The sequence below is a fragment of the Candoia aspera genome, chromosome 4, assembly GCF_035149785.1.
Source record: "Candoia aspera isolate rCanAsp1 chromosome 4, rCanAsp1.hap2, whole genome shotgun sequence".
In the NCBI taxonomy this organism is placed as follows: Eukaryota; Metazoa; Chordata; class Lepidosauria; order Squamata; family Boidae; genus Candoia; species Candoia aspera.
This window is the reverse complement of record NC_086156.1, coordinates 69191406-69217647: the sequence shown is the minus strand read 5'-3', so window position 1 is coordinate 69217647 and position 26242 is coordinate 69191406. Positions and strand designations below refer to the sequence as shown.

The window sequence follows — 26242 nt, the reverse complement described above, 5'->3', positions numbered from 1 at the left end:
AACACGCTGGTTGGATGTAATCAAAGCAGACACAGGCCAGAATATAAAGCAACTGAAAGAAGCTGTACAAGATCGGAAATCATGGAGGGAGCTGGCTTATGGAATCACCAAGGGTCGGATATCACTGAATGGATAATTCGATTTGAATACTGGAACTAGTTCCAGTGTACCGTCTCATTAAAGGAATTTTAGTCACATGTTTGATCTTGACTGGAAGGTCTGTTCCCAAAGAGAGGAGCTTTCTGAAAAAATCCTTCATAAATCCAGCCAGGTTTGATTTACTTGTAGGGTTCTCAATGTCAATCACACGTAAATTTTTCCTGTGCAATTGTGAATAATTTCTTTATCCAAAACATTATGACTAGCTTAAATGATAGTCTCTTGAACAGCTAGTCGGTTTTCAAAGCAAGCCATTTTCTCCTGCATCTGCTTTAAATCATTTTTAAGCTCTGCTAGATCTTGTTGGACTGGCGTCAAGGGTTGTACCTGAGCCAGGATCTCTATTAGCAAATTAGTTGAAGACTCCTTATCCACCATTTTCCATGGCTCAGCAGATAATGGGGCAGCATTAAAAAAAATAATAATGGAGCAGCTGAAATTAAGCTAGCTGTTGATCGTTTGGATCTAGTTACCATCTCAATAGCTCATAGAAAGAAAATAATATGTAATAAAAAGTTTTATTTATCCAATGATCAAAGTCTTTGTCCACACAGTACAATAATTCAGAAGTTTGAAAACACTTTGATAAGGAGAGAGGCAAGAGACTCACATCGCCATCCCAAACCGGAAGTCGATTCAATAAAGCATAGTTAAAGAAACACCTTAGCATAACGAACGGACCCGGTCCTGTTATCGATTCTAAGATCCTCTCCTTTTTTTTAAAAAAAAAAGAAATTTCTCTTTCCTTGTTGTCCAGTGATATTCCTCGTCACGGAAAAAAGAGATGCTTAGAAGCCAGGCGAAGAGGACGAGAGCCTCCCGAAGTTTTGAAGAACAGCGGCCTGACTGCGAAAGGGCGCACCGCGATGACGCACGCTCCAAACGCGGAAGTCCAAACCTCAGAGCCTGCGCAGAGAACAGTCAAGGCCTGAGATGCTGCTTTTCCTGCTGCGGTAGAGTGTGGTTGCGCTTGCGCGAAAAGAACGGCGAGGCTGACGAAAAGCCGGGGCGGGGCAGATCGCAGCGCAGGACGGTGGCAGCAATAGAGAGGAGCAAGCCGGGTCGGGCCCCGGTGGCCTTCGGATCTCGCGAGAATTCCTCAGCCCCGCGACGGCCCTGGAGGTGACCGGCTGCGAGAGCAGAGAGGCCAGCGGTGGCGCGAGCAACCATGGAGCCGCCTCCTCCTGCCCGGGCGGAGGTGAAGGGCAGCGGAACTGAGGGGAAGCCTGATTCTTCCCCGTGCCCGGCCGAGGGGCTCGCAAGGGTTTGCGACCTCCTCCTCAAGAGCGACTCGTCTCAGCAACAACCCCCGCCGTTGTCGTCGTCGTCACCGCCGCCGCCGCCTCAGCCGCCGCCAAAGCGAAGCTGGACGCGGCGGCGGCGGCGGCAACCGGGCGTGGAAAGCGGCGGCGGCGGCAACTGCAGCAGCAGTAGTGAAAGCAGCGGCGGTGGCAGCGAGGAAGAAGAGGAGGACGAGGAGGAGGAGGAAGAGGAGGAGGAGGAAGACGAGGACGACGAGGACGACGACGAGGAGGAGGAAGAGGAAGAGGAGGAGGAAGAGGAGGAGGAGGAGGAAGTATCGGAGGTAAGTGACAGGGGCTCGCCGGGGACACCTCTCTTTTCGTCCCGGGGTCTTCGGGACGGGAGGGGAGGAAGCGGTGACTCTCCGGAGTTACGCGTCGGATCTGGTTTCATAACATCGTCCCTGCGGTGACGGCGCTGAAAGCCGCAGCAGCGGCAGACGCGCTGCGCTGCGCTGGGAGAAAGAGCGCGGCACCACAGTCCTGACGGGCGGCGCCTGGGTTAGCAGTGCCTGCCTGCCTGCCGCCAGAGCAAGAGGTGGAGGAAAGATCATGAGGGCATTGACCTGACCAGGGTGGAACGGAAACGGAGTAATTTAAATCCTCCCTCTGCGTCTTGCTCCCAAAAGACGACGAACTTACAGGCTGACGTTAAATATGCTTATGCAGAAGTTTCGATGAAGGTCAAGTAAACTCTCACCCGTCATGGCGCTTACAGTGGTCTTCTCTCTCTACTCCTTATAGCTTGTCTTGTGCTTTAAGAATTAAATCCTAGAGAATTCAGTTGGATTTTAGTCTTTAAGTGTTGCAATCAGGTGTCTGTTTCTTCCTCCTACTGGTATCCTGGCAAGCAATATTAGAGGGCATCCTGACAAACTTGAACTTTGGGATAGGCAGAGTTAAGGCTGGAGGAGGAGAAAAACTAGGTGCTTGAAAGTAGTGGGAAGAGGCTTGCCTACTTTGAAAATTAATTTAGCCCTGTACTGGGTGTATATACTCAGACTTAACACTTGAAATTAGTGAGGTGTGCTTTCAGGTATGTCTTCATTTGTTGCCTTAGATCTGAGCTGCTCCATGTGTTTGCGTATAATATCTTTCCTATCCTTTCACATTTTGAAGTAATGAGGCCCTAGCCAATTTAATATTTGTTGTAGTCACAGTCATTTTTAATATGCATCAACTTTTGAGCTCTATTAAAAAGTTTGTAATGGCTAAGACACCATGTAGTTTGTGTGACTTCGGCTGAAGCACTGTGGTTTGTTAATCATGATTTGTATGAGCCATTTCATGGAAACCATTTTGTGAGGGTGCCCCAAACATAGTCTCAAAATGTTAAATATGTCTACCAGCCCCAAAAGGCAGGCTGACCCCATTTAACAGCACATGCCAGCAGCATATTAGGCATATTAACACTTTAAAATCAAGGTGTGAACTATCTATATTCATATAAGTATAGATATTAACAGAGCAAATATAATATAAATAAATGTTAAGAAATCTGTTGTTGATGTAACAGTTTTTCTTTCAGAAGCCCAAGCATTCAGCAGGAGGGTTTAAAGCCTATTCTACATAAATGAGGATGAATGAAGAGTGTGTTGCTAAGGGTGGGGTTCAGTATCATCGCAGTGTGAAACTCACATTTAACATTGAATAGTGATTCTAAATTGTTTCCTATGCATAGTAATGACTTTGGTGTAAATAAATAAAATTAGATGAATCCAGAAAAAACAGAGGTACTATTGGAGAATAGAAGAGCTGAACTATGGGATAGGCCAAATTCTGAATAGAGGTTCCTTTTACTTGAAAGATCAAGTCTGCAAATTTGGAATGTTTCTGAATACAACTATGCTATCTGTAGGTGATCGCTGTGTGCAACTTTAATCAATAACTCCCCTTCCTGTGTAAAGTCAGTCATTGTCACCTCAACTTTGGTAACATCTGGCTTTAAAATGAGGCTGCTTCTGCAAAGCATTTAAAATTTTGGTGTCTGGAGTGATCAGTTTATTCTCATTGTTTTTATCTGCATTGGCTTCAAAATACTTTTCTTTTTTAAGATAGGAGATATATAAAAGATTTTTTCCATATTAAGTGCACTCAGTAACACAAGCCTTGTGTTGCATTCCGTGGTTGCAACACAATGGCATAGTTTTCTAGGACATGGAGAACAATTTTTTTGTTGTGTCATTTGGTCTATAAAGGTTCCTCCCTTTTAAGTTTTAGGCAAGCTATTAATGTTTATTTTATTTTCTAAATATCTTTATCTCTTTTCTGATATTTTGAGTTATAAGAAAATTAAGAACATATATTTACTTTTAACACACAAGTGCAAAACAACTACCTTTGGTGTGGAATGGCCTTCTTTAAAACATTATTGGGAGTGTTGAGACACTAAGATAGAGACAGAACTTCTGCCTCTTATGTTTTGAGCTTGGAATACTTCAAAATACTTCAAGCAGTCCATATTCTCAAAACAGGACATTTCAGATTCAAAACATTTTGCACATCCCTAGTAAATGAGTTGCATATTTAGATAGATAGATAGATAATGTGCTGTCCAGCCAGTATCAACTCTTAGTGACCACATGGATAGATTTTCTCCAGGATAATCTGTTCCCAGCATGTTCCTTCAGGTCTTCCAGTGGTGTACTCATTGCTACTATAATTGAGTCCGTCCACCTTGCTGCTTGCCATCTTTTTCCTATATCCAATCACACATATTGTATATACTTAAATGTTGTTTTTGCCAGGTAACTTGTAAGATGAAAGGATGTGGCTAAAAAACATTTTATTGAGAGTAGAATGAGCAGTAAAAGGAATAAGCATATGCTATGTGGTGAGCAACTAAGATTGATTTAACATTCACATCTCATCAGGATTTTGATTTCCCGAATTGTCCAAACCCTGCATTCACTGAAAAGAGACATTTTACACTGATTTGGCAAAAGCCCAAATTTAGCTTATGGTGGGTGAGTTAGAAAAGAGGAGTGAAATATCACCTCTGTTTTATGGGTCAGTATAGTTGTTAAGGTGTTGGATTTGGAAGGCTTAGTTTAAAGTTCCCCCTCAACTCTAATGCACATTTGTGCCAGTTACTCTCTTAGCTTAATATATCTTATAGGGGGTAAAATGAGGACAGATCTGAGTTTCAGAGAAAAGGGCGGCCATAAATACAATGAAGAAATAAAATCATATTTGGTATGTGGAGAATGCTACAACTGACTCTGCTAGTTTTGTTAATGACAAAATGGGAACTAAGTGATGTCCGGGGCATGCAAAATCCAAGCTGCTAACCAGTTTTTTTGAATAAGCCAACAAAAACCTATCCACATACATTTGTGTAGCCATTGTGGCCTTGAAGAGAGAAACTAGTCTTTGATGGATTTCTGTGTTTGATCATATGCAAATGATTATTTTCTTGTGTTGACAAAGTGGATGTCTGCAAGCTTGGTACTAGGGTTATTCTGGTTCAACTATCACTCTAGGTCAGGTATTCCCTTTTTAAAAAAAAAACTTTTGGGCCACTTGGAGTTTTGAGAGCATGTCAGGAGTAACTCACAAGATGGCGGCCACAGTAGGCATTTATCAGAAGGCACCTATTTACTAGAAGGCAACTAATAAAGTTGCTCTGGACAATCTGTTCTAGCCCCTTATGATACTGTTTACTAACTCAGCTTGCTTTATTTTGAAGGCACATATCCAAACAAAGCAATAGGCTGCCACCACCCACCAATATTTTATTTTCGAGGAATGACTTTGTGGTCTAAATGGGACCCAGGAGTATTGTTGAAAATAGAGATAGTACTTTAGAATGATGCTTTGCACCACATTAGCTTCCCATTTATTTTTGTTTAATTAAAATAATCTTTTAAAATGTCATTTGGGGAAGGATCTGATGGATGACAAGGGAAGTACCAGCAGGCATGTGAATGTCATGTAGAGGACCCAAGCATTACTTTAATGTGGCTTGTTTGAATTGGGCTGTGTTATGTGGGCATGATATTATACTTTGTAAACTGTGTCTTTATCTAGTATGTTAACGGTTTATTCAGTAAAGGTGACTGAATGATGACTGAATGTGAAGTGTGAACCGGCTTATTTTGTGTTCAGAAAACAGTAAATTGCTTTTTATGCACCCAGGATAGTAGGTTACTGCATTTTAAAAAATAGTATGTATTTCTTACTCATTTGTATTCTGTTTCTTCAAGGAACTTAGACCAACATTTCAACCTTACCTTTGTGTATGAAATAGGGTAGACTGGGAAACAGTGATTTGCCCAGAGTCTCCAGTCAGCTGGATGAACACTCACTGCTGTAGTAGAAGAAACAGAATGTACTCAAGATCTATATCTGGGTTACTGATATAGGTAAATCGTGATAACTATTAGTGTAGTATTTTCTTTTCCTTGTCAGTCTCATTGAAACTTTGACTTCATAAATATCTGTTTTCTTCCTGTATTCAGTGATTGGGAAGCCCATAATTCTATATTGTATTGCTTTGTTAATATTTTAAAATGGTGAAGTATTGAATATTTATACATAAAATCTGTGCAGTACTACTGTTCGGAAAATATTCTTTATGGGCCTATTTGTATACCTAAGTTTCTTTTGTGTTATTCGTGAGTAGACATTTGAAAAGTTAGACATTTTCTGTAAGCCTACTATCTTTATTATAGGGGATCTGCTTCAGAATAGTAAGAAAAATTATTTGGCTGATAAACTTGATAAGGCTGTGCAAAACATTTAAAATGGCCACTTGACAAAGAGTGATGGTATGAATAAAGCACATCTCCTTGAAGCATTAAAGCAGCCACATCCTCAGGAAGGCTTGACCCAGCTGAAGACTCTATTTCTCTGAGAATGAGTGCATACACAGCCACTTTAGTTTGCTGACTGTCCCAGTAGAAGTATTGGTTGCACATGAGTGTACAGATAATTGGGGGAGAATTGTGATGGGCCTTCTAGAGGATTTGCTGAAAGGACTGCTTTAATTATTTGACAAAAATGTTTTGGTTATGCCAGTATGCTTTGTGAAAACACCCCATTCAAATGCTTTGCACAGCCCTAATGTTTTAATTCTGTAAATGAACCTTACCTTGTTGATGGAGAATGATTACCTTCCTATTTCTGAATCCATGCAATCTGTACAACAATTAATAGATTTTTAAGTGAACATATAGACTACTTAGCAGATTAAATAACATAATTGTCTGGTAAACTGCCATATTATTTTGTCATTTTCACCCAATTATTCATCAATAATGTTTTCCAAGCTTTTTCTGCCAGTAGTTACTCTTGTTTTGTGTTTCTAAAGCAAGGGTACAATACTGGTGAATAGAGGACTGCATTACTGTTTTTCCTTTTAATTGTGTACAGTTTCATAGCTGTTGCTGATAGGTATAATCATATGTATCTTTTTTTTTCACTATACACTCTACTTATAAGTAATTTCTAATTTTTCTGTAGTGTTTATTCTATACTTAACTGGTTGTTTTGGTAGACTGTGTTACCATGTAGTCAGACTACTGATTTTAATCTATAAGAATTTTAATTATAAAGTAGCTTCCCTTATATATATTTGTTATATTTATAGTCTAAATTTCCTCAAAGAGCTCAAGGCATTTTAATCAGTTTTTTTCCACAGCAGCAGCTCTGTGGGATAGGTTGGGCCAGTAACTGTCCCAACGTAATCTAATCAACTTGTATGCTTGAGGATAGACATGAACCTGGATGTTGTCAAATATCTTAACCACTACACTGCACTATACTGTATCTTTATAGTGTGATTAAATTATATATAACAAAATTGTTTCGCTAATTTTGAACAATAGTTTGCTATTTTACTTCTATTGTGTTTATATACAAGATTATCATAGAAAAATTACTGATTATTGAAGCAGATATTAATCATATCTGTATATGCATGGTTTTGAAATGAAAAAGACCCAGCTTTTTTTTGTTTTCAAATTAGAGGAGTTACTGGTAAAAGAAGTGCTATTTTTCTTATATAAACTATTTCTAGAACCAAATTTTAGTTTCAGATTGTGGTTGATATGGTATGTGGTGTACCACTGGGCCCCTGATGATGTAGTATTTCAATATATGTTGTCAAGGCTTCTAGGATCTGTTTACTTTTTTATGCCACAATTCAGTACTTAAAGCCTGATGCAAAAGGTAGGTATTATTTCTGGGATGAGGAACTTGTTTTAAGAAGTACAACTTTGCTGAGGTCACAGTCATTTAACATGAAAATTCACTTCAGGTTGTCACATACATGTATTATTTCAGCAATATTTTTTAGGGTGGAAGATCAGTTTGAAGCTAATGTTAAATATTTGGGTGTTAAAAATCTTTGCTAACTACCAAGAGATTCATATATATATTTTTTTTTATTGGAATTTATGGTAGAGTTATATACTTTGTAAAGATTACTTTTCTGTGGCATCCTGTAGTGTCAGGATTTTTGGTCACACCTGACACATGGTAGTGATTGCTTCTCAACGGCCAGTATCTAGGATCCACAAAAGTAATATAATAATGTACTGTAACTTATAATAATGTATAAGTTATATAACTTATATTAAAGTTATATAAAGTTTATATAGTTATAAAAATAGAGCAATTAAATGAAATAGAATTTTATTATTTGGAATTATATTTAGTAGACTGTACAGTATCTTTCAGGTCCTTGGTGTTACTCTTTTCTTTTGTGTATCTTCAGGAAAGACTGACAAGACTAGGCAAAAGTAATATTTTATTGTGTCAAATATTTAGATGTGCTCTGTTTTTCGGAGCAAGCAGGACAGTCAGTTTCTTATTTCCAGCATATGGGAATAAATAGACGGCTGCCTACTCCACTGTTCTCCCAATCTTTTGAGGGCTAGTCAGGCTGGCAGAATAGGACAAGATCTCCCAAACTCTATGAAAATGAGTAAGAATCCTTCTTTGGGGGGTAAGTGGCAGCACCCCATTAGGCTAAAATGTATCTTGCCCTTGCAAGTTGCTATGTAAGAATCATAATGATTTTGTGTAGAATAGTCTTTCTATTGCATATTTTGAGGAGATCCTTGTGGGTGGAGGTTTCAATGTATAAAATACCATACATTTTTTATTTATAATTCTGAAAGATACTTTATAATACTTCATTAAAAAAACATCAGAAGACAAAAAAATGGATTTTCAGGATGAGAGAGGAAAATATGCAGAGACAGATGCATTTGCAGGCATGTGGAGCAACTTGCAAGTCTATCCTCCAAGGTAATGTGCAGTTGCAGAGATTGCTCCCTCCCCCATCAATCCCAGCCCCCTCCTGCATGTCTGGAAAGGTATTCATCTGCATAAACATACTGTAATCAAATAGATGAGGCTGTAATTAGCCAAGTTTCTCTTTCTAATGTTTTATTTACCCATTATTTTAAAGGACAAATAAAATTAGTTTTAAAAAAGCAGCTACAACTCAAGAAAAAAATTAATTGCTTTTAGTTTGTAAGCAGCCTGGAGTCACTAAGGAGTTGGGAGGCCTTGAAATTAATTAAATAAAATAATATCTTCAATTAGCAGGAGAAAATACGTTAATAGAACAAAACCCTGTCTGAACAAGAATATCTTCACATGGCAGTGGAAAAGAGCTAAAAGAAGTGAAGAAAGGGTGTTCCTTTTATTCCACACATCCCTGTCATATGCCTGTGAAATTGATTAGATACAAGTAAGAATCTTTTCAGAGGATCTTTAAGGCCTGGCAAGTTACAAGGTAGAACTTTGGATTGTCTGTCCCAAACTATTTAGGGCTTTTATGCATGTAATTAGGGCATTGTGCTGAGATCAGAAATAGGCTGGGAACCAGTGAAATTCTAATGAGGTAGTCGTTTATTCCCAGTGACTGCTTTTGGTTGACAGTTTGAATAATTTTAGGCAGTCAAAATTTCTGAACATTGAAGAAGCAGCCACTTTACATTAAGGATGGGGTGTGGCTTCAGATGAATCTGTTGCCCATTTCCCTGCAGGGTTGCAAGTTTTTTTTCTATATCATCTGTAGACATAGCTATCCTTTGCCCTATAGATATGCTTTGCAGAAAAGGCAAGGAGTGGTTGATGCTTTCCCAACTCTGCATTAAGTAATTAGAATTTGAAGAGAGGCACATGTTGTTCTTTGTTAATGCTTAACCTTTGCAACCTATTTCTAAATATTGCTGGCACCCAGGTTCAGCCCAGGACCCAAGAAAATACTTGACCTGCTAGTCTGAGTTTTCAAGCATAGTGCAATCCTGTATATCATAATGAATATTCCTCAGTCTATTGTTCTACTGACCAGTACTATCTCTGTCTTTTCAGGATTAAGCTTAATTGGTTTTCCTGCCTTTTTCCTGTGTTGCTGGTTTCTGCTGGGGTAATTTCTTGATCTTCTTTTCTTTGGTGGTAATTTCTGCTAATTATATGACCCAAACAGGGAACTTAGTTCAGGAAAAGGGAACCTCTGAGAGGAATTATTGGCATGTCACCATTTTGTTCTCCCCCCATTTTAAGTTATTTGTATTATTAAAACTGTAATGGGCCTGCATCCAGTGATCCAGAATTCCAGTGATCTAGAACTCTCAAATTCCCCAGCCAGTTGAGTTCTACACATCTTGAAGTTGCCAAAGTTGAAAAACATTGATCTAGCTCATAATAAAATGATTGAGTCTAGCTGCTGCCATCTGTTCACTATTATCTTCGTAGGGAACTGCCACTCTTTCCTGAGTGCCCACTGATGAGGCTGGTAGCTGGCTGTGATGTTGTGCATCATGTTCAGAAGAGATAGAAATCTGTACCCTTAACATCTGTTGCTGAATTATATATCTGAGGGATCTCAATCAGTAATACTAAGAATAGAATTGGTAAAAATTATGGTTCAGACCAAGTCTGAGGGCCTTCAGTTCCCCAAATTTGTTCAGTGTGGATCAAGAGGCTACAGTTGAAATTTAGGGAGAAAGATAAAAAATGGATGGATGGATGAATAAATAGATAGACAGACATAAAACAACTTTTCAGTGGGTTTGTAGAATACTTAGCCTTTTTGGATTTGCTATTCTCTCATATCAAAATAATTTTATTCTTACAGTTTAAAAGGAATAGAACTGCATTTAATCAGATCACTGAAGTAATATATTTTAAGACATTTTAAATACTCTCTAGCAACGAGAACAGAATTATCGTGGATCATTTTTCTGCTTACGTTATTTGGTTTTCACCAGATAAATGAGTTACATATTCCTAGATATTCCAAATGTTCATCAACTGATGCCTTTTTTACCTTGCTTAAAGATGGCGTATCTCTCAATTCTATATACTTAATCTTCCAAATCCTAGATACAACATTCATTATATAATATATTATACAGTATTATAGATGTATATACTCTGTTGATTTTCAATTAGCTCTAGCTTTCAAGACTTAAATATTTTTACTTTTGCTCCCCCACACCCTGGTAATCTTAGGTAAAGGTAAAGGTTTCCTTTGACATTAAGTCCAGTCGTGTCTGACTCTAGGGGGCGGTGCTCATCTCCGTTTCAAAGCCGAAGAGCCGGCGTTTGTCCCTAGACACTTCCATGGTCATGTGGCCGGCATGACTAAGCGGAACGCCGCTACCTGCCCGCCGAAGCGGTACCTATTAATCTACTCACATTTGCATGTTTTCGAACTGCTAGGTTGGCAGGAGCTGGGACTAGCAACGGGAGCTCACCCCGTCACGCGGATTCGAAGTGGAAAATTCAAGTTAGATTTAACATTCTACATAGAAGTAGTGATCAGGGAAGGCTACTTATTTGTAACTTAGTATATCATGTATTATATTTTCCTGATTCCAAACCAGAATACATGTAGCCATGCACTTGGCTGAAATATGTGAGGAATTATTTAGTTAAATCTTTAGAAGAAAGTCGAATTTATTTTTCTCTTGTTTTATACTTAAATACCAAGTGCATAAAATCCTTTTTCTATCTGAAGAAAGTTGATTCTTGGGATTATTAAAGATTATGCATAGCTTAGAAAATAGTAAGTTTGTCCATAGCTTTCTGCCTTTCAGATTCATCAGACTACAGCTTCTAGAGTTTCTAGTCAATATTACCAAATTCTGGGTGGTCTGGGCACTAGGCTTAGAAAGGCTGCCTCACCAGTTCTTGAATTTTAGTCCATGATCAGCCACAGTGTTATGGAAACTAAACCCCTCTTTCTACAGTACATTTCATAGGGCTTGTAATACTTCGTGGAGGGAGTGTGGGATGCAAATATAATAGATAGTAATTCAGTTTATTTTAAATTGTTTCCAAAGCATGTTGCTCTAAATAGGAGGAGGAAGAAGTATTAGGTATGTTTGCCGCCTTGAGTTACTTATGAAAATAATAAAGGTGGGATATAAAATAAAATAAAATAAATAAATTTAGTAGTAGGGATCGTACAAATAATAACTTCCTCAGTTAGATAATAACATAATACTTTCTGCACCTTTTCTCTCTTTTTGCAGATAGTGAATAAACAGACCTGAAAAAGTACTTACTAATGGTAAACTTGTGAGAGTGTCAGAAGATGCAGATGCTTTTTATTGTTTCTTGTTATATTTTTTCTAAATTAAATACCTCAAATACTAAACTTTTTCTTGTAGTGATTACTGCAGGCTACTTTCCATTTGTTTTCTTTTTTGTCACTTTTTTCAGCTCTGAAGAAAATACTAAAATCTTATTTTCTAGCAATAAACTTAATAGCTGAAGTTTCATTTCCTTAGTTTCAATAAAAATAAATATCCTAACATGCTTTGGTTGGAGTAATATAAAAACACTGAAATTTAAACTTTTGTTTGATTTTAGTAGTTAAAGCCAACATGCTTTACTGTTGGATACCATTTTTGCTGACCACATTTTTTTGCAGGGCATCCCTAGAAAGGAAAAAAAAAATCATAGGAAAAGCAAAACCATGGATGGATGGATGGATGGATGGATGGATGGATGGATGGATGGATGGATGGATAATTGCTCCATCAGAGTTTAGGGGTTTATAGTTGTAAAAGTTGTTTTTACTGTGAGTTAGAGCTCATATATTTGTGTATGTTGATTTTGTGTAATTTTAACTGTTAGGTTTTGCTTGTTTGTTTTTGTTCATTAATTTTAGCAGCAATCCAAAATCCAGCCTTAATGTTGTTTTGTTCCCTGAAATCTGTATCAGACTAAAGGATCAGTACCTCTAATTTCACTGTTAATATTGAGCTCCCATCTTAAATGTGTCAGTATGGTGGATGTACTTTGTAGTTGGTGGGATGCAGGCAATAGTATGTTATCTTGCAAGATAGTCTAGATGAGAGCCCGAGTTTGCATTATCCTATTAAGTGAGCATTGCTTAAGTTAAACTGAGCTTTGATTGAAGGGGGTATGAGGTTTATAGGTTTAGGAGTTTATAGTTGTAAAAGTTGCTTTTACTGTGAGTTAGAGCTCATATATTTGTGTAAGTTGATTTTGTGTAATTTTAACTTGTTAGGTTTTGCTTGTTTGTTTTTGTTTATTAATTTTAGCTTAGTGTTTAATTGTTAATTTTGATTGGACTGTACCTTGGTGGGAGGCAGGTTATACATTTGTTTGTTTGTTTGTGGAATATTGGCTAAAATGTTCCCAAAATAACCATACTGTGTTCTTACTGTTAGAGCATGCTGTGTGTGGCATACAGTAGGTAAGCTAAGGCAAGAACTAGCCTAATTTTGGATTTTACTCAAACAAGATATTATGTGAAAGCCTTGATTGACCAAAGCTATGGTGGGTGGTAGGGAGTAATCTAGAGATGTACAGCTGGAAAAGTTCTGTACCTGTTGATGACTCCTTTTTCTGGGCTTGCACAGTACTCACACAGTCCCACAGTCCTAGGAAAATATTGTGTTAAGGAGGCATTAACCTGTTGCTGCTTCCTTAACTCAAATATATATTTTCTGTTTACAAAAAAGTCCTTTTTCAAATATATGGTTAAACATAACTCTATTCATGTATACACATTACAAAAGAATTATTCTAAAAGCATGATTGATTTGAAGGTTTATGATGAAACTTGAAAGGGGTAGTGTCAGAACTGTATCTTGGGGGGAAATGGACATGGAAGAAAAGGAAAAAATGAAAGAAACTAGAGTTATGCTAATGGAAAGTATGCAAACCAGTGTTTAGCAGAATGGTGAAGTGACAGAGACTGTGGAGAAGAAAACAATGCATATAAGAATCATAACTGCAAAAGTAAGGACAAAAGATTTTGTATAACTTGTTATGTAGAAAAAATGGTTGTACAGAATGTAGTTAAAGAGAACAGAATTGTGAGATTAAAAGAAAGCATCCAGTAGAGTGCTGAAATAATGATATGTTGAAGAGTGGAATTGAAATGAATGCTGTGACTGTTATTGTCCAATGAAAAGGAAGTTATACATATTGTTAGAATATTAAATGGTAAGGCTGTACTTGTAGAGGTGTAACTGGAGAAATGTTAAAATATGGAAATGGTTTACTTATGGAATGATGGAGTAGCTTGTTTAACCTGCATGAAAACTGCATCTGTATCTTACAATCAGAAGAACACATTATTCTGTTACAGAAAAGAAAAAGTAAGAAAAATAAATGCAAAAAATTGTAGGGCTAGGTTTTTACAGCTATTTCTTGATGAAATGACTCCTGGGTAATCTGAGATAGTGAATATGTTGTGTTTTACTAGCTATGCTTCTTGAGAACAGATCCGAAACTGAACTCGACAACAGGTGTGATATCCGTATATACTCTCAGTGTTTAGTGGAGTGGAATCTCCACAACCAATCTCTAATTGCCATGTAGATAACAGTGAGTAATTTTTCTCCCTATTTAACTTATTTGGATGTTGATACATTTCTGTTGCCTCTCCAATAATTCTGGCAAACTATCTATGGCATCGTGCCAGATGTTGATGTTCACCAGATCTGTTTTGCGATTTAGCATTTATGACCAATATTCATCCAATGCTGAGTGATCTGATTTTCAAATGCTCCTTTAATATTCTTTAATTTTATATTCTATGGAACATCCAGTTTATCTAATGTAACTGCCCCCAAACTGTAAATTTATTTGGTGTACTCTCTTTGTATTAAGTTTTGGAGTTTTATCATTATTAGAGAGCAGCAGGTCCTCAATAAGAGGGATGAAAATTTTAAAGAACAAAAGGAAATGCATGATTTGGTATACAGATGTGATGGAGACAAGGTTGGCTCCCTGGATAGAAAGACAGGAAGAAGTTTAGTGAATCCTGGTGTAAACTAGATTTAATTAATTTCATTTTCTTTTCTCTTAACTTGTGCCTTTATTTTGCTTATTAGTACTTACAATTTTTCTGCACTAATATGCTTACCTTGAAAGTAAATATGGTGATAGGTATGCATGTATTCTTTAGGCTAAAGAAAAATAAACGATTTATAGATCAAAAGTGACTAATGATTCCTATGTCTTTTTGTGGTTTTATGGGAAAACCAAAACCTTATATCTGAATATTTTTCCTCAGATTGATTCTCAAAATGAATTAATAAATCCAAATGTACATTGCCAAGTTGTCTCATATTTTAGGTATATGCATAACATTTAGGAAGGCTCTCTTGTCCAAAGGTTTTCAAACTGTGAATTTCTTCCCGCTGCAATTTGAAAGCAATTTGAGGGGAGGGGACATATTACTTTGTGTTTGCATACACAAAGGATTGCTATCAGAGCTTGCTTCTGCTTTACCTGAACACATCAGCAGCCACTTTGTCCACTTAGAGCAGTGTTTCTCAGCCTTGGCAACTTTAAGATGCGTGGACCTCAACTCCCAGAATTCTCCAGCCAGCATGGCTGGCTAGGAAATTCTAGGGGTTGAAGTCCAGACATCTTAAAGTTGCCAAGGTTGAGAAACACTGACTTTGAGTCAGCAGGAGTGAGTTCTGACAAGCAGGATTACTGTCAGAACTTGCGCAAACTGGTGGCTGACTTGTCCAAGCAAAGCTTAGAGTGAGTTTTTCCAGTGTTCTGGCTTTGACTGTATGCTCACTCAAGGTAGATCACTATTAAGATTTGTTCCTGCTTTGCCTGGATAAACTGCAACAAAGTAAGAATTTTCTATAGTTGCTGCTCTAAAGAGCGGATATCAATCCAGAATAAATATGCAATGAGAAATGAAAATGATTCTGAAAAATAAAACACAGGTTTCAAGAATTATGCAAAACTAAGCAAGCTTAGCCTTTTCATTAAAAAAACTGGCTTTGAACATAATTCTATATTTCTGATTAAAATGTTGCAAGTTTCTATCATTGTTTTATTTGATATAGATTAAAATTAAACCATTAAAAGTAAATATTATCTTTCTTGCCCAAACCAATTTATTTATTGCTGAAAGAAAACTTCTTTTTCTGCTTGGAGGACAGGTATCACAAACTTTAGCATAGCAAAGTTTGAAAACTCTTATCTTCGTTCATTTAATCCATTCTATATTTAATGATGAGTATATGACCTGTCCCACCTGGTCATGCAGAGAGGGCATGCTATGGACCCCGTCTGTAAGAGAATTCCATCTGGCGGGGTCCAGGAAGTGTGCCTTCTTTGCAGTAGCTCCCGCCCTTTGGAACATCCTTCCCCCAGAACTGAGGTTAGCCTCCTCCCTCCTGGACTTCAGAAAACAGTTGAAGACCTGGTTGTGTAACCTGGCTTGGAGTGGGGAGAGAAAGAACCATTCTTGGGGCTGGTTAGTTCCCTAGCCCTGATGGAACCGGTCTTACCCCTTTATGAACTGAATTTGATCTGCCCTTACTTGGATTTTATTGTATTTTATATTTATTGATTATTGGTATTATTTATAATGTTATTGAATTTTAAATTGTTTTTATTGTGAACCACCCGGGGTCCCCTGTGTGGAGGAGATGGGCGGTGATAAAAATATGAGAAATAAAATAAAAAATAAAACAAATACTTCTCTGTGCAATTTGTGTTTGTTTTTGAATTCCTCCTGTAAGTTAAGAAATTCTGTATAGACTTTTTGTTGAGTAGTATACTGAAACGGCATGAAAGCTGCAATATTGTAGTGGAGTAGCAGGTATAGAGGAAGGTGAAGGGTGAAATGCTATGGGATCAATGGAAATTTTCATTACCAAACAATGTATGATTATATCTGGTCATCCTGTTTAATTACCTAGATGTAAGCTAATGGGGTGGGGAAATGAGTGATGAGATCCCATCACTGTATCATAGTTGTTGGTTTAGTTATGCTAATCAAGCCTTAATTAACATATTACAAACTGTTCTACAGTATGCACATTTTGCATTATTTATTTATATTGCTTTTTAATAACAGAAAAAGAAAAAAACAAAACAATAACACTGATGGAGATATATACATTGCCATAGAGAGGAAGAAAAAAAAATAAGTGCTTTACAAAAAAGTGGAAGTGCAACAAAAAAGGAAAAAAAATCCATAGTATAATATGACATTATAGCAGTAACCAGTTACAATTCTATATATACTTATCCAACAGAAATATTACTCAAGGACGTATATATTTCTAATACATTTGTATGACTATTGTTTTTTTTTACCTACTGTAATTTGTATAAACGAGTCCCATATTTCATTATACTTATACATACAAGTCGTGTCTATAGGCAATCTGCTTATAAGTGGCAAGTGCAATCAGGTCCTCAATCCATTGAGTAAATGGGGCCATGCATTTATCTTTCCAGTGCTGCAATAATAGCCATAGTAAGGGCACAGAGAATCCATTTACCTTGTCCAGTTGTCAAGTTCCATGTACTAGGTATATACTTCAAAAGAATATTATCCTCTCAGAATTTTAGCTTTTGTTTCACAGATTTATATTGTCCACTACTTTCTCCTGCACATTTTACATTATGGATTTTTTTACAGGTTTTTCTTTTCTTCAGTGCAAGTGAACAAAGCCAACCACTGCATTCACTAGCATGAGGAAGAAATTGCTAAGTAGGAACCTGAGCATAACTTCGGAGATGCAGTAACATCTTTCAATAGGTCCATAATTTTATATTACCAATCAGAAAGACTTCAAGTTTCCTTTTGTTATATTGCTGGAGATAGTATTCAAATATTGAAGCTGAATTTAATGGCCAAGTTGGTTCAATCGTTTTTTTCCCACCACTTGCCAAGAAATGTGCTAGAGGGCTGAGGGTTAAGGCAGGCGAGGAAATGTACTTGCTGGGTGTCACTTTATTCAACCACAAATCTCTAGAAGGAATATGTAGCCTGGAATAGTTTATAATGTATGTTACTGTTTAAACATTTATGTTTAAAATTAATTTATATTAATTTCATTTTTAAGATTACCAAAGTGCAAGTGACAGCAGCTCAAAGCTAATAATGGAAAGTCTTTAAACAAACAGTTCTCTATTGTATGTAATTATACATGGCTGACTATTCTAAAGCCTTTGACTGTGTGGACCATAATAAATTGTGGCAAGTTCTTAGTGGTATGGGGATACCAAGTCATCTTGTATGCCTCCTGAAGAATCTGTATAACGACCAAGTAGCAACAGTAAGAACAGACGACGGAACAACGGACTGATTTAAGATTGGGAAAGGAGTATGGCAGGGCTGTATACTCTCACCCTACCTATTCAACTTGTACGCAGAACACATCATGCGACATGCTGGGCTTGAGGAATCCAAGGCTGGAGTTAAAATTGCTGGAAGAAACATTAACAATCTCAGATATGCAGATGATACCACTTTGATGGCTGAAAGTGAAGAGGAACTGAGGAGCCTTATGATGAAGGTGAAAGAAGAAAGTGCAAAAGCTGGCCTGCAGCTAAACCTCAAAAAAACCAAGATTATGGCAACCAGCTTGATTGATAACTGGCAAATAGAGGGAGAAAACGTAGAGGCAGTGAAAGACTTTGTATTTCTAGGTGCAAAGATTACTGCAGATGCTGACAGCAGTCAGGAAATCAGAAGACGCTTCATCCTTGGGAGAAGAGCAATGACCAATCTCGATAAAATAGTTAAGAGCAGAGACCTCACACTGACAACAAAGGTCCGCATAGTTAAAGCAATGGTGTTCCCCGTAGTAACATATGGCTGTGAGAGCTGGACCATAAGGAAGGCTGAGAGAAGGAAGATAGATGCTTTTGAACTGTGGTGTTGGAGGAAAATCCTGAGCATGCCTTGGACTGCAAGAAGATCAAACCAGTCCATCCTCCAGGAAATAAAGCCAGACTGCTCACTGGAGGGAATGATATTAAAGGCAAAACTGAAATACTTTGGCCACATAATGAGAAGACAGGACACCCTGGAGAAGATGCTGATGCTAGGGAAAGTGGAGGGCAAAAGGAAGAGGGGCTGACCAAGGGCAAGGTGGATGGATGATATTCTAGAGGTGACGGACTCGTCCCTGGGGGAGCTGGGGGTGTTGACCGACAGGAAGCTCTGGCGTGGGTTGGTCCATGAAGTCACAAAGAGTCGGAAGCGACTAAACAAATAAACAACAGCATACATGGCTATCTTATAAATAATAGTTAATGTATATAGTGGGGTTATGCTAGTGTTATGATGTCTAAGGTTAGATTCAGACTCACTCTGTTAAACATCAGGATCATTTTTCTTGAAGTACACAGTAAAGTGATATTTAAGATGCTTTCTCCTTCAAACAGAAGGGCATTTATGCTAGTGAGATTCGGTGTCCCACCTTCAAAGCTGGTGGAAAGGTGGCTTAATAACATGTCCTAGCCAGATGCCCACTGCATATGCTCAGATGTAGCCACTGAAACAATAGCTCATGGTCTGTGGCCTATGCACTGCCCAGTATACCACAACAGGTGATCCACGCTGCAGTATCCAGTCTTTGTTGGGTGTAGGGCCTGGCCTGTACCCTGAGTCTGAGTCTGCCCCATTTCTACTGAGAGACATTTCCACTGAAAACTCTGAGAAAGTTGCTAAATTATTTTCTATCACAGTTGCCATCAAAGCCAATGGGCTTAACTTCGTTCCTATCTGGAATGGTTGACTGCTGTTTTAGTGGACTGAAATGATAGTTCTCTATCAGCTATGGTTTTACTGTTTACAGTATTACTATGTCACTGTTTGAAAATACACACAGATCTGACCGTAATAAAATAAACAAATGGTTTAAGTATCTAGAATGCTGGACATGTATCTAAACCTGCATTCTGCCATAAACATGTTGGTTTTTTGTTATAAATCAATGATGTTCCATTGGCATTTGCTTTACCAAAGAAAGCATATCTTGTTCAATTGATATTGTTAAAGCATTTAAAATGTTCTTTTTCTCAAACTGGCAGTGGTAATCATGCTAAAAGCAGTTGTGTTTTAGGAGACTCCAGTCTCTCCAGTAAGTTTAAGATTGTGTTGATTATGGCAGTGTAAAAATATAGTAAAGAATGCCACATAAGATCACATGTCTTTTATCACTGCTAATATCGTGATAAAAGGTATAGTGATAGACTTGATACCTAGATATATATTTGTCTTTGCATTTTATGCTTTCTTGTGAACTCCCATATCCTATTCCTGTTCAAATGTGCCAGAGTTGTAGAGCACATAGTCAACAGGAGAAACTTAAACAGAAAAAAAGGGCAGAGCCAGTGTTTTTGCAACTCTTTTCCCTCCCTACATTGTCATTCCTGTTAAGCACGATAACAGAGAAATATTTCAGTTTATTATTTATCAACATATGTATAGAAGTGTAGATGAAAATTTGGATGATATCCATTTTCATGAGCATATTAAAATAAAAATACAATTTGGAAGAAGTTTGTACAAAAAGGAAACTGTTTTTAGACATAAAATGCAAAATGGAATTGAATGAAATTGTGCTCCAAAAAACAGCTGTGAGCAAAAGGTTAGGTATCCCTGCTCAAATTGGAAATATTGTGTTGGTGGAAAGAATTGGTTCAACTAAGTATTAGTATATCTTAGAAGAGCTAACATCCCACAGTTAGTGAAGAAATTAAAACTGAATTGAGGTTGGACAGTTCAGTAAGAGGCTCATCCAAAGCAAACTACTAATGATGAAGTGCTTACAGTACAGGGAAAAAAACAAGAGCTTTGGAACGGCCTTTACTGTCCTCAGGGTGGAATATAACTGAAAATATAAGGGGCAGTCTCAAACATGCAGTATGTTCAAGAAACTTAAGAATATTTCAGAACTAGTTCTGCAGTGAAGAATGAAAAAATGCCAAAACCAAGAACAGAAAGACCCTTAGGAAGTGACAAAATATGATTCATAGCTGCTATTTCTGTCTAAGGAGGGTTTACAGAGAGGGTGTCCAAACGTTATGCCTGTCCTATTCATTTTTTTAAAATGCATCTGTAAGCAGCTGCACAGACATAGTAAATACTTTCTAATTTGCAGAAAGATGACATGCTTAATTTTGCACCCTACAGCAATTTTGTCAGCTTCAGCTCACTTTGGAGTTCATTGAAACATATATATGTGTTGGGGTACCTAAACCTTTGCATAATGCTGTACAGTATATGAATGTTACCGAAAACAGAAGCAGACATTTGTACATCCCTAGTTTGAGTCAAATAAAGTTTAGTGTTTAAAGATATTGTTTGAGGCAAGAGTCAATACATGCACTGCCTGTTTGAAGTGTATGTATATAACTTCTACTTCAGAAAATTTGAATATTTCATCTCAATAATGGTTAGAGGCCAGTGCAACTCTAGGGATGATTCTTACTTACCTGCTCACATTTCTAAACATGGAATGGGAGAAGTTACTGTTTTGCTTATAGGCTGTAGAGATTCTTGAGAAGTATTTTAGCATCTGCTAGTAAGTACTCATTCTCGAGTCTTCAGTGTGGCAGTAATAGAGGCAAAGAAGCAGCTTTTTTCCTCCACTATCAGTATTGCCCAGGGGAACATTTCCAGGTGGGATATGGCCTGCTATAAGACCCCTTGGTAACTCTCTGTGATATGTTGGCTAGATGCCTTGTGGAGTGAGTAGATCATATTTAGCAATTCAGTCTGCAGAGAGGTATTCAGAATTCTGATTTTCAGACTCTTGATGACTTAAGTTCTTATGGCCTGAGGATGTGATGGTTTGGCAGCTATATCATTCAAAGCAAATATTTGTAGCTCAAGGTTGAACTGTGGAGTCCTTGGTGCTCTCTCAGCCTCGTTGTTTTCTTGCAGACATTTTGTTGCCAGACTAGGCAACATCTTTAGTGCAAGGAGGGAGTGGGCCTTGCTCTCAGTTTATATACCGTGGCTTGCCCTGCTTGTGTTGGTGGGGGTGTTGTTCTTTCCTTGGGAGTTCTTTGATTGGGCTGTTGTTTGCTGCTTGGTTGATTGCCTGAGTTAATGGTTCCTTGATTAGGGTATATTTTGCTGCTTGATGGTTCATCTGGTGTTAATCCTAGTGTTGAATTTTGCATATCTGGGTGTTGATTGCTGGCATGGGAGTGTACTGGTCTTTTGGCTTTTCTATTGTCTCTCTTGAATGGTATGTAAATGTTGTTTACTTCTATGTGTCTGTTGATGGCTGCTTTGAGTGCCAGGCTTCCAGGAATTAAGCGAATATTTGTAGCTCAGGGTTGAACAACACCCCTACTAACACAAGCAGGGCAAGCCACGGTATATAAACTGAGAGCAAGGCCCACTCCCTCCTTGCACTGAAGATGTTGCCTAGTCTGGCAATGAAACGTCTGCAAGAAAACAACACAGCTCAGAGAGCACCAAGGACTCCACAGCTATATCATTACTCATCTCTTGTTCTTATGGCTTATTACTTCTAGTAGGATAGAGCCATTCAGGCAGGTCTGTTTCTTTGACTGCCTAGACTAGCCCCTGCTCTTTCCTTGGGAAGATTGCAGAAGTGGCTTGTCATTGTCTTCTTCCTAAAGTGAGAGAGAGTGAGAGTAAGTGACTGGCCCAAGATCATCCAGCTTGCTTCATGCCTAAAGTAGGACTAGAACTCATGGTCTCCACCTCTCTAGCCTGGTGCCTTAACCGCTACACCATACTGGCTCTAAACTTAGACTACTCCTGAAAAAAAAATCACTAGGCTCCGAAGATATGGACAACTGTAGGAACTCTGAAGGGGTATATGGAAATTGAAGAAAAATTGAATGAATTCTTTGCACTTGTCTTTATTACAGGGGATATATAACAGATCCTATTTTTATTTCTGTGGTAGGGGATTGAAGCAATGGAAGCAAATGTAGGTACCAATAGAATATATTCTAGGATATATTGAGAGATTACAGGACAAGAAATCGCCAGGTCCTGAGGGCATCCACCAACACTTTTGAAAGAATTCAAATGTGAAATTGCTTATTTTCTAGCAAAAATATAATTCAGCTTGGAAAATAAAAATCAACTTGTTGGTCAAATTAGGCTCTATGATAGAAGAATGGAAGATAGTCAGTTTGACACCAGTTTTTAGAAAGGGACTCAGGGAGATCCAGGAAATTATTGGCCAAGTAGCCTAATGTCTGCACTGGGCAAATTGGTAGAAACAGTGATCAAAGAAAAAAGAATTAAGCATTAGGAATATACAGTACACTGCAGACACAGGAGTTGCAGACAGATGCTACATGAATGCCATCATGCACTTGGATTTTTATGTGTGTTTGTTTTTGATTTTTGAATCTGAAGCACTGCACAGTCCAACTAAGCACATAAGGAGACAAGACTTGCTGAAGGAAAATCATCATGGATTCTGCAGAGCTAAATCTTACCTCACTAATCATCTGGAGTTTTATTATGATTGTCTTCAGACATAAGGATGGAAGTGATCCTGTTAATAATATATTTTGGTGGTTATATGTCAAGTTCCTTTCAACTCTTAGCGACCACATAAATAGACATTCTCCTTGTACTTTATTAAATTTATAGACATCACATCCTGCAAGTCCTAACAATTTTATAAGGTTCAACAATTAAAATATCCATGATAAACTACAAATACATTAATCAAATAATACAAATCACATAAAACATGAAGTCCTATTAACACCCCAAAGCCTCTGGAATGATTTGGTTTTAATTAGCTTCTGTAAGGCTGTTATTGATGGAGCCAGTCTCACCTCCAGAGAAAGCCATTCCGGAAGGCTAGGACCATCATGGAGAAACAATACCTCTGGACCTTGATCCTTATTTTCTGGAAATGGGGACAGGTACTCCAGTCGTTTCTTCTGAAAGGGATGCCTTGGACAGGTTGTATCTAGTTGGAGGAGGTGATCTTGATGGTACCTATGTGCCACACCACAAAGAGCTTTAAAGATTAAAACCAGCACTTTTGAGGTGCACCTGGAAATCTATTGACAACCAGTGCAGGGCCACCAAAATTGGTGTAAGATGGACATAGTGCTAATCACCTAACAGCATTGCATTCTGGAGTATTTGCAATTACTGAATAATCCTGAAAGGCAGCCCCATGTGGAATGTATTACAGTAGTTCAGACAAGTGGTGATGGGAGCGTGAATTGCTGTAGGTAGGTCCTTCTGCTCCAGACAGGGCTACAACTAGCAAACTAGCAAAGTTGGGCAAAGAATCACCAATCCATGGACCTGCCTGTCTCTCCAGCAGTAACTGGTAGTCGAAGAGGAACAACAACAACAACAACAATTTATTGAATTTATCTGCTACCTGACTCCCAGTGACTCTGGCTGGTTTACAAATTATTAAAACCAAGGAAACAACAAAATACAAAAAAGAATAATAAAGATGGTTGAAATGACAGAACTGGATAGGAACAAAGAGAAAGAAAAAAGGGGGCTTCAGTCACCTTTGTCAAAGGCCTGGGTGAAAAGCCAGGTGTCATGTTCACTGTTTCAATGTGCACTGTACATCATAAAGTTTCACATGCCATGACGCTGACGCGTGTTTCTGTTTGGGAGGGAGCTGCTGTGAAACCTTGACCTGATGATAAACTTGCTGGGCATTTTGGTTTTGTTAAAACATTGTATTTGATTCGACGTCAATTCTGGTGGCCTACCTTGAGACGCGATATAAAAGACTATGTGACTTCCTGTCCTGTTTGTGCAATGTCAAAACGTAAAGGGGAGAAACTGCAGGGGCTTCTGCAGCCTGTGGCCAGCCCGTACTGTCCCTGGGACGAGATTTCTATGGATTTTATTGTGGATCTTCCAGTCAGAAGAAAACCGTCATCTGGGTTGTAAAAGAATTTTTTTCCAAACAAGCCCATTTCATTCCATGTGCGTCCATCCCATCGGCCCCGCAATTGGCACGCCTATTTCTCATCCACATCTACCGTCTCCACGGTAGTCCCTCCCGTTTGGTCAGCGACCGCGGGACACAGTTTACTTCCCAGTTTTGGAAATCGTTTTTAAAATTGGTTGGCACCAAACAGGCGCTGTCCACCTCGTCCCATCCTGAGACTGACAGATCTACTGAGATTTTAAATTCCACCCTTGAACAATTTCTTAGAGCATACATTAACTACCATCAGGACAATTGGGTGGAGTTACTGGTTTTTGCTGAAGTGGCTTACAACAATGCTGTCCATCAGAGTACCGGGCAAACCCCTTTTCGTGTGGTTTCTGGTCACGACTTTGTCCCTATCCCTGAACTGCCACAACCCCCTTCCCAAACATGTTCTGCCTCTGACTGGGCTGTTAAGCTTGCTGATTCCTGGCCGGTGATTCAACAGGCTTTGGCTGATGCCCAGGCTGCTTACAAGTTTCAAGCCGATAAGCATCATTCCTTGCAACACGACTTCAAGATCGGGGGGTCAGGTGTATCTGTCTACCAAATTCATCAAGTCACCACAACCCTCTAAAAAACTTGCTCCCAAGTTCATTGGTCCTTTCCCTATTGTTGGTCTTATCAATCCAGTTACTGTTAAGTTGGACCTGCCTCACAATTTGAAACGCTTGCACCCTGTTTTCCATTGCAGCTTGCTCAAGCCTGTCCACCACTCCTCCCACTGGCTTCCCCAACCTCCTCCTCCTCCTCCGATCATGATTGACAGCCAACAGCACTTTGAGGTCAAAGAGGTTGTTGATTCTTGCAAGCTTTGCAGCACCCTCCAGTATCTAGTCCGCTGGAAACACTTTCCTCATCCTGAATGGGTGCCTGCTCACCACGTTAATGCTCCTGATTTAGTTCACCGTTTCCACTTGGCTTACCCTTTGAAGCCTGCTGCTTAGTGTTTTTTTTTCTTTTGTGGGGGCAGTATGTCATGTTCACTGTTTCAATGTGCACTGTACATCGTAACGTTTCACATGCCATGGCGCTGACACGCGTTTCTGTTTGGGAGGGAGCTGCTGTGAAACCTTGTACCAAGCTCTGTATCTATGTTCATTTCAATGGAATGTGTTTGGGTTATGTGCTCTGTTCAAGGACTTTTCCTGCAGACTATCAGAAGCCGTTAGGAGCACCTGGGATTGTGAATTTGGGAAGATTCTACGGGGGGAGGGATTTCATTTGCACCAAGGGTTTTTAGTTTGCATTTGGCACGCTTTTATCATTCTCAGCTTTCTTTGTGATCCTGCATACTATTCTTTAATAAATCAGATATCTTTGAATTCCTGCTCATGAGTCTGAGAGTGTTTTAGAATAGGCATTCATTACATCAGGTCTTCAGGGCCCTTTGAAATACCAATGGGGGAGGCATTCAAATCTGGGAGGGGGGAGGTCTTCACAGTATCTCTAGCCAAACACAAGGTAACAAATATAATTGAATAATGTCAGTATATTGATGGTACTTTGCCCTGAACTGCCAGATGACTTTTCCCAGCAGCTTCATGTACATGTTAAATAGCATGGGGGAGAGATCCAAACTTT

General features: G+C 38.6%; 1 protein-coding gene across 3 annotated transcripts in view; it reads left to right on the top strand.

The window, feature by feature from the left end:
- Nucleotides 1-1209: 1209 nt before the first annotated feature.
- Nucleotides 1210-26242, top strand: part of ANKRD17 (ankyrin repeat domain 17) — a 123820-nt gene continuing 98787 nt past the window's right edge. For 2 of the 3 annotated variants that reach the window (XM_063300394.1, XM_063300393.1), the window contains exon 1: nt 1214-1744. In XM_063300394.1, the coding sequence (XP_063156464.1) occupies nt 1328-1744 (417 nt within the window). In that variant the 5' untranslated portion in view covers nt 1214-1327. Of the gene's footprint in view, nt 1745-26242 lie in introns of all 3 variants that reach the window. The other variant, XM_063300395.1, reaches the window with a different exon arrangement.